Here is a 9,419-nt window from a genome sequence, read left to right as displayed (position 1 = left end):
GAAAACTAATTCACTAATTATTAAAAATAATTAGTTATTCGAGTTCTGTTTTATATCTCGGACTTTATTTGATTTTTTAATCAAATCAAATAATTTTCTTTTAATCGAACCAAAATTTCGTCCTCCTTAATTTTCACTACATATGTTAAAATCCGACATCAATAGCTAAGTTTAATTAGTGTAATGTTTGAGTCAGAAATCTGGAACCTCCCACAAGATGTATCCATTTTGCTTGCCAAAGTGATACTAAAAGCCAACAAGTTTAATTAAAGTGATGTGGTTTATTTTGATATTATCACAACATTTCCGTAATAGAAACAAAAACCGAATTACAGATCATCAAATATCATTAATTTTCAACTACCCAAATGCCCATCATGTCTCTTCCTATAACAATATTAGAAGTTCTGTTTTCTGTTTGAATTTCTGCTGGTATTGATGGCATGATTATAACATATACAAAGAGCTACACAATTCCTTCGTTGCCCGCCAATGTCATGTACTTATCCTTTCTTGTTAAGGATGTACATTCAAAGTTTAAGGCTTTGCCGATCAGTGCTTGCACGTGATTGGCTACCTCCAACTTTGATTTCCCTCCTTGACATGTAAATGATTTTGGTAGTTTCTCAAGAATTGTAGCAGAACAATGAGTTGTTGGATTCATGAGCAAGAAAGCTGGGTCTAAGAATTTATACCCACTAGCTGTTGTTCCATAGAACATGCTCACATGGAAATCAATGGCGATCGGGACTATGTCGTCGGTTATCTCGGCAAATAATGGACTGAATCTCAACAAATACGGCTCCCTCCAAGTGGTTCCTGTTGAAAATTGGCACACCAAATTACATCAATTGTCAACATTATGGGTGGCAATTTGGTGGCAAAATTGGTCAAATTTGGCCACCAAATTGTTGAAAATTTTGGATGGTAAAACTATGCAATTAGTCATTGTAATTTAAGGTATTTACAAATTAGTCCTTAAAGTTTCAACTATAAATACCCTAGCTCATTTAGCTTCAAAATCATCCCAAAGCATTCTAGCTTTCTTCCAATACTAGAGAGAATTTAGAGAGTTTCTTGAGAGTTGTTTTCTCCTTTTTTATCAAGAGAGAATTATCATTGTTTTCTCCTTGGTCGATCGAGAGAAGTTGTAATTCCTTTTTTTTTCATAGTGAAATTCTTCTACCATTGCCCGTGCTTTTTACCCTATATTATTTAGGGGTTTTCCACGTAAATTTTGTGTCTCTTTTATCTTCATTTTATTTTCTCAAATTATCAATTGCGATTTTGCTCTATCCGATAGCCGTCTTCCGCAACAATTGGTATTAGAGCTAGATTAGAGTGTGTAATATCTGCTTATTGTCTTTGTGGTTGCCACCAAAAGGTGGATCCTCCAACATAAGAAAATAAGAAGTTATTACCCATTCTTTGAAGGTTCCAGAGAACTATTTACGATAGTGAAATAGTGGGAGCTATCCGTAAAAGAAGCTATGGCAACGAAATTTGATATTGAAAAAATTCAATGGGAGAAATTTCTCATTGTGGAAATTGAAGATGAAGGCCATCCTCAGGAAAGACGGGTGTCTAGCAGCTATCAATGAAAGGCCGGTGGATTTCGCAGATGACATCAAATGGAACGAGATGGACGAAAATGTTATGGCAAACTTTCATCTAGCATTAGCAGATGAAGTATTGTCAAGCATCGAGGAGAAAAAGACAGCTAAGGAGATATGAGATCATCTCACCAAATTGTACGAGGCCACATCATTGCACAATAAAATTTTCCTTAAGAGGAAATTGTACACTCTCTGTATGCCAGAATCTACTTCAGTGACGGAGCACTTAAATACACTGAACACCTTATTTTCTGAGCTTACATCCTTAAGCTGTAAAATAGGAGAACAAGAACGTGCTGAACTTCTACTTCAAAGCCTACATGATTCATATGATCAACTCATCATCAACTTGACAAACAGTAATGTCACCAGTTTAGTCTTCGATAACTTTGCAGCTGCTATTCTACAAGAAGAAAAAGGACGCAAGAACAAGGAAGACAGACAAGTAAATCTGCAACAAGCAGAAGCGTTGACAACGATGAGAAGGAGATCAACAGAACGTGGCCAAAGCAGCAGTCACAAACATGGTAGATCGAAGTCGAGGAGCAAGAAGAATTTAAAGTGCTACAACTGTGGAAAGAATGGTTACTTGAAGAATGATTGTTGGAGTCTAAATAAAAACTCCAATCCACAAGGTAATACCGCAAACACTTCAGATGATGAAGATGCTCTATGATGTGAAGCGTCAACCACCGTGGAAGGCAGAAAAATATTTGCAGATATATGGCTCATTGATTCGGGAGCAACATATCACATGACCTCAAGAAGAGAATGGTTCCATCATTATGAACCTGTCTCAGGAGGATCTGTGAATAGTTGCAATGATTATGCCTTGGAGATTGTTGGCGTGAGAACCATCAAATTAAAGATGTATGATAGAACAATTAAAGTTGTTCGAGATGTGCGGCACGTGAAAGGCCTGAAGAAAAATTTATTTTCCTACGGATTGTTGGATAATAATGCAAGCAAGATTGAAACACGTAAAAGAATCATGAAGGTGTTCCGTGGAGCGCTTGTGGTGCTGAAAGGCGAAAAGATAGTAGCAAACTTGTACATGTTGAATGGAGAGACTTTGCTAGAAGCAGAAGCCTCAGTTGCCTCATGTAGTTCAGATTCTGCAATGCTATGGCATCATAAACTTGGACACATGTCAGAACAAGGAATGAAAGTCCTTGTGAAGCAAAAACTACTTCCAGGCTTAACGAATGTATCACTTACTCTGTGTGAGCATTGCATAACAAGTAAGCAGCACCGGTTGAAATTCAATACATCAAATTCTAGAGGCAAAAGTGTTCTAGAATTGGTTCACTCTGACGTATGGCAAAAATACTTTGTCTCATTTATTGATAACTACTCCAGGAGATGTTGGGTGTACCCTATTAAGAAGAAGTCAGACGTGTTTTCAACTTTCAAAAACTTCAAAGCGCTGGTGGAACTTGATTCTGGAAATAAGATCAAGTGTTTCAGAACAGATAATGGAGGAGAATACACAAGCGAAGAATTTGATGACTTTTGCAAGAAAGAATGCATCAAAAGACAGTTCACAGTGGCGAACACTCCTCAACAAAATGGAGTGGCAGAGCGGATGAACAAAACCTTGTTAGAAAGAACAAGAGCAATGTTGAGGGACGCAGGCCTAGAAAAATCATTCTGGGCATAAGCAGTCAATACCGCCTGTTATTTGGTGAATCGAGCTCCATCAACTGCAATAGAGCTGAAGACACCAATGGAGATGTGGACTGGTAAACCAGTTGATTATTCAAACCTCCATGTATTTGGAAGTATTGTGTACGTGATGTACAACGCCCAAGAAATTTCAAAGTTGGATCCAAAATCCAGGAAATGCAAATTCTTGGGGTATGATAATGGTGTAAAGGGGTATTGCTTGTGGGATCCCACTGCCCACAAAGTGATCATCAGCAGGGATGTTATCTTTGTAGAAGATAAACTACAAAGAAAAAAAGATGATGATAGCGCTGAAAAGTCAGAGACTACGCAGATACATGTGAAAAAGGAGGTTGAACAAGGAGATTATTCTGAAGCAGAACCAGCACATGATGAACAAGAACCAGAGAGTTCTGAAACTCCAACAACTCGTCAATCATATCGTGTGAGAAGACGTCCCAATTGGCACTCAGATTATGTTATAGAAGGTAATATTGCATACTGCCTTTTAACAGAGGACGGTGAGCCATCAACATACCATGAGGCAATAAACAGCTCAGATGCTTCACTGTGGATGATGGCGATGCAAGAAGAAATTGAAGCCCTTCATAAAAATAATACATGGGACCTTGTGCCACTACCACAAGGAAGGAAGCCAATTGGTAACAAATGGGTCTTCAAAATCAAGCGAAATGGTGACGATCAAGTTGAGAGGTATCGTGCAAGACTGGTGATCAAAGGATATGCTCAAAAGGAAGGTATTGATTTCAATGAAATATTTTCTCTTGTGGTTCGACTAACTACAGTTCGAGTAGTTTTAGCAATGTGTGCTACATTGAACTTACATCTAGAGCAACTAGATGTTAAAACAGCTTTTCTTCATGGAAATCTTGAAGAAGAGATTTATATGCTCCAGCCTGAAGGTTTTGAAGAAGACGAAAAGAAGAACTTGGTTTGTAGGTTGAACAAATCTCTGTACGGTCTAAAGCAGGCGCCGAGGTGTTGGTATAAGAGATTTGATTCCTTCATTATGTGCCTTGGATACAACAGACTTAATGCAGACCCTTGTGCTTATTTCAAGAGGTCTGGTGATAACGATTTTGTTATATTGCTGTAGTATGTGGATGACATGTTGGTTGCAGGACCCAACAAAGATCATATTGAAGAATTGAAGGCACAACTGGCTAGGGAATTTGAAATGAAGGACTTGGGATCAGCAAACAAGATTCTATGGATGCAAATTCACCGAGACAGAAGTAATAGGAAGATTTGCTTGAAGAAAATCTTGTCACGATTTAGCACGCAAGATTGTAAGCCAATTTCTACCCCTCTTCCTATTAACTTCAAATTATCATCCAGTATGAGTCCTAGCAGTGAAGAAGAGAGGATGGAGATGTCTCGAGTACCGTATGTATCAGCAGTGGGAAGTTTAATGTTCGTTATGATATGCACAAGACCAGACATTGCACAAGCAGTGGGAGTGGTTAGTCGGTACATGGCGAATCCAGGCAAAGAGCATTGGAATATTGTAAAGAGGATCCTAAGATACATCAAAGGGACCTCAAATATTGCATTATGTTTCGGAGGATCAAACTTACTAATCAATAGGTATGTAGATTCTGACTATGCAGGGGATTTGGATAAAAGCAAATCTACTACAGGATATGTGTTCAAAGTTGCTAGTGGAGCTGTAAGCTGGGTTTCAAAATTGCAGTCAGTTGTGGCTACGTCCACAACAGAGGGAGAATATGTAGCAGTTACACAAGCCAGTAAAGAAGCAATTTGGTTGAAGATGCTATTGGAGGAGCTTGGGCACAATCAAGAGTATGTCTCTCTGTTTTGTGACAGTCAAAGCGTCTTGCATCTAGCAAGGAATTCAACATTTCATTCAATGACTAAGCACATACGAGTTCAGTACCATTTCATTCGTGAAAAGGTGGAAGAATGAACGGTAGATATGCAGAAGATCCATACCAAAGACAACATAGCAGATTTCATGACGAAGACAATCAATGCTGATAAATTTACCTGGTGTCGATCCTCCTGTGGCCTGTCAGAAACGTAAGCAACATGAAAGGTACAAGGTAGAAAGAATGGTGTGAAGATATGATTGTTCCAATCAAATCTTCAAGTGGGAGATTGTTGAAAATTGACACACCAAATTGCATCAATTGTCAACATTATGGGTGGCAATTTGGTGGCATTAATGGGGTGGCAAAATTAGTCAAATTTGGCCACCAAATTATTGAAAATTTTAGATGGTAAAACTATGCAATTAGTCATTGTAATTTAGGGTATTTACAAATTAGTCCTTAAAGCTTCAACTATAAATACCCTAGCTCATTTAGCTTCAAAACCATCCCAAAACATTCTAACTTTCTTCTAATACTAGAGAGAATTTAGAGAGTTTCTTGAGAGTTGTTTTCTCCTTTTTTATCAAGAGAGAATTATCATTGTTTTCTCCTTGGTCGATCGAGAGAAGTTGTAATTCATATTTTCTCATAGTGAAATTCTTCTACCATTGCCCGTGGTTTTTACCCTATATTATTTAGGGGTTTTGCACGTAAATTTTGTGTCTCTTTTATCTTCATTTTATTTTCTCAAATTATCAGTTGCGATTTTGCTCTATCCGATAGCCGTCTTCCGCAACAGTTCCTTTTGGACAAATAACTAGATCACCTTGTTTCAATTGCTTTTCCATCATCTTTGAGTCTTTCTCCCTGTTTCTTGTTAATCGAATCGTCTTGATTGGTGAAATCAACTCTGATACCCAACTTAAATTGTATGTGACTGTGACGAGTCTCTGACTAGGAGATCGGACTTGAGCTAGAGCCATTGAAAGGTAGATTGGGTCGAGCAAAGTTCTATGATTGCATACAAAGAGCACACCACGATCTTCACCTAATCGTTTTAGCTCGTCGGTTTTACGTCCGTCATCGGAGACAATTAAGGTGCCTTTCAAACCTGTGAAGCATAGGAATTGCATAGACAACTTGTATGGTAACAAGAAGAAGAATGCTGCTCTAACAAGGAGTAGGAAAATCCCAAAGGGCATCCACATGAGCATGAATAAAGAAGCAACAGGAGTTGGCCTTGAAGCCAATCTTCCATCATGGAAAATCAAGGGTCTTTGATATTTCTCCCTAGGAAGGGCACTCCAGTTCTTGTCAGCTTCACTTACCAAATAAACAACCTAAATGGTACAAACATCAGAATTAATGACAAGAAAGTAGTAAAAAGAACATGCAGAATCAATGACAAACCTCGCAACAAGAAAAGAGTTCGTAATGAAGGGAGCTGTTTAAGCAATTGATGCCAATAATAGACGAGTCCATTTTCCCTTCCCCTTCAACCTTGCTTCCATTTTGGTCCTCCATCAAGCCAATAAAATACCCACAAACGACCTTCAACTCTCGCCCTACAACACTGTCGATCCTCAAATAGTCTTTCAAGAAGCACTCCACCATAACTCTAGGCATATCGGTGACTGCAATTTTGGTACCACCGCATTTCATTACCATATCAAACCCTTCATTCCCAACATCCTCTAACAAGAACTTGGGCAACACCGTTCTCCCAATGCTGAAGCTCTCCTCTTTTAATCCCACAAAGCAAACGAAAACCATAATCTTTAGACCCCATTCTTTACTTACCAAACAGATGATGGGGTACAAAAGGAAGAGGATGACTACCCTTAAGAGCCCTCCAGCTTCAAAGGCTACTAGAAAGAAGTAAGGGAACACTGAAGATGATTTCAGCAGTGCCCCCTCCATATAGAACATCAATGTTTTGTGTAAAGGTATTTGTTGGATTGGGAGCTGCTAGCTTTTCTCTGAAAGAATATTTTATTACAAGACCTAGTGAGCAGGATTTTTTGCATGGAAAGGAAAAGTTTGAGGTTGTATGGTTTTCCGGCAATGATTTTGGACAAAGCTTTTCAATAATGGTCAGGTTTTATAAGATAGAGATGAGGTTATTAGGCTAGTTCATTAGAATCTAAAAGAGTCCGAAATGTGGGTAAAATATCAGAAATGACACCAGGATTACTGTAGTTGTCATTTTTTAATAGGATGGGCATGGCTCGGGTTTTTTGTCCATCCGACCTGACCGACTAAAACAAGATTTCACCTGACCAGAATCCGACACGATATATAACTTAAAAATCCGACCAGACTCGAAATAATAAAAAATATTATTTTTATTTAATAAAAACAGTGATTTAATTAAAAAATAATATAAAAATGGTGTTATTGTAATTATTCCTAAATTTATAATGTAAAATTATAATTTTTGTTGGGTCGGATATTTTTCACCCTAAACCCGACCCGACCTGAACATTATATTTAAAAAATTGACCCAACCCGACCCGATTGGGTCGGGGTCGAGTCCCATGTCCATCCCTATTTATTAATCATATTTTAAAGACTTAGACACAGAGTCCAAATCTACAATTATTATGTCTAATCTTAATCTCACAATTAATTCGGACAGAAATTTACTTACATTAAGGGTGACTTGCGAGGTTCAGTTCATCTTGCTATTTTTGTGTTATGTCAATTGACATTTGTATGATCTTATGGGGAATTAATTTTGACGTTTCTTCTTTAGGTAGTTCTTCTTTGTGTTAACTGACATTTGTATGATCTTATGTGGGACTGATTTTGACTTTACTCATGCAGTTGGTGGTTAATTTAACAAACAAAAATGTAAAAAGGGTTTACAATACGATTTTAAAAAATAGGGTAAACTATATATTTAGCCACCCACCTATTACTTAATTTATGTTTTTGTCATCTAAATATTGTTTTCCAAAATCATATCTAATAGTAAAAAATTAACAATTATGTTGATATGTCACAATAAGATAATGTCACATCAATATGATTGTCTCTTAGGAGAGCACTTTGAGCAACTGTTTAGGGTTCCCAATTTTTATATTTATAATTAGAATTCTTAATTTTTTTAATTCCATAAAATCGTTAATTTTAAATATCTTCTTCCATCTCTATTATTAGTTCATTCAATTTTAAATAAAATTTAACCTTATTCTCTCTATTTTTCCAATCCTATTCTACAATTTATGATTTATCAAATATTTTTAACTTTTAATTTTCTCCGATCTCAATCTAACAATCACATAATACATCATTATTTATTTTTTTATTATTCAAAATCAAGCTTAATATCATACTCATATTCATTTTTTTTTATTTGTTCTCTCTTAGTTATATTTAAGGTGTTTTCTTGGCGCGACTAAGCGACCTTAATTGTAAAAGAATTGTTAATATTCTTTAAGATCTCGGTTTAAGCCCCATAAATACTAGGGGTATGAACATTTAATATCAAATGATTTAGAGTTGTCTTTGAACAAATATTGTCTTATACTTGTTCCAGATTAATATAAAAATATATATAATTCCGTTCTACAAGTATCTATTTTTGAATTTTCGCTTAAAATTTCAAAAAGAAAAAAAAATACCACAATTATTATTAATTTTTTAACTATAAATGATTGAAATAAAACCAAAAAGGTAATATTCTACAATCCTTCTTATTGTCAAGACATTGGATGTGAATCTAATTGTTGAAATTTGAAGTTAAAAAGTCAGTCTTTCATGTCATAATGTTATTAGCTTTGCAACTGCGACCTTTTTCGTTCCTATCCAATTGAATACTATTCTTTAACTCAAAGTTCCATTGCATTTATTAATTTGGTCGGACAATTTTTTAAAAGATTGTATTCGATCATTTTGGGTATTTGATTGTGACAACTCTCCTCCCTCATAATATAATTATACAAAAAATAATCTTTCTAAGGGTAAATTTCAAATATAATCACTTTCATTTTGTAAGCATTCACTTTTAGTCACCTAAGGCTAAACACATAACATTTTAATCAACTATGTTAGGATTTATAATGTTTTGGTCATTGATATGTCAAATAATGTTAGTTTGATGATGTGGAATATTAGTAAAATGAATTCATTTTTAATTTGAACCCTAAATTTTAGATTAAATATTAATTTGATTTTCGTACTTTAGATACAATATCAATTTGACCCTTGAATTTTAGATAAAATATTAATTTAACTATTGGACCATACGAAAGCCCCCTCTCGCTCACCACTATCGTCGGTC

General features: G+C 36.0%; 1 protein-coding gene across 1 annotated transcript; it reads right to left on the bottom strand.

The window, feature by feature from the left end:
• Positions 1 to 284: 284 nt before the first annotated feature.
• Positions 285 to 7,238, bottom strand: LOC120116234 (probable glycerol-3-phosphate acyltransferase 2). Its single transcript, XM_039136776.1, has 3 exons — positions 6,545 to 7,238; positions 5,937 to 6,474; positions 285 to 819 (listed from the first exon to the last, which is right to left on the bottom strand). Exons 1-3 carry the CDS (start codon positions 7,061 to 7,063, stop codon positions 467 to 469), a joined length of 1,410 nt encoding a protein of 469 aa, XP_038992707.1. The 5' UTR covers positions 7,064 to 7,238; the 3' UTR covers positions 285 to 466.
• Positions 7,239 to 9,419: the final 2,181 nt, after the last annotated feature.

Source organism: Hibiscus syriacus, unplaced genomic scaffold, assembly GCF_006381635.1.
Source record: "Hibiscus syriacus cultivar Baekdansim isolate YM2019G1 unplaced genomic scaffold, ASM638163v2 tig00110287_pilon, whole genome shotgun sequence".
In the NCBI taxonomy this organism is placed as follows: Eukaryota; Viridiplantae; Streptophyta; class Magnoliopsida; order Malvales; family Malvaceae; genus Hibiscus; species Hibiscus syriacus.
Note: the sequence above shows the minus strand (reverse complement) of the source record. Positions and strands in the feature narration are given on the sequence as shown.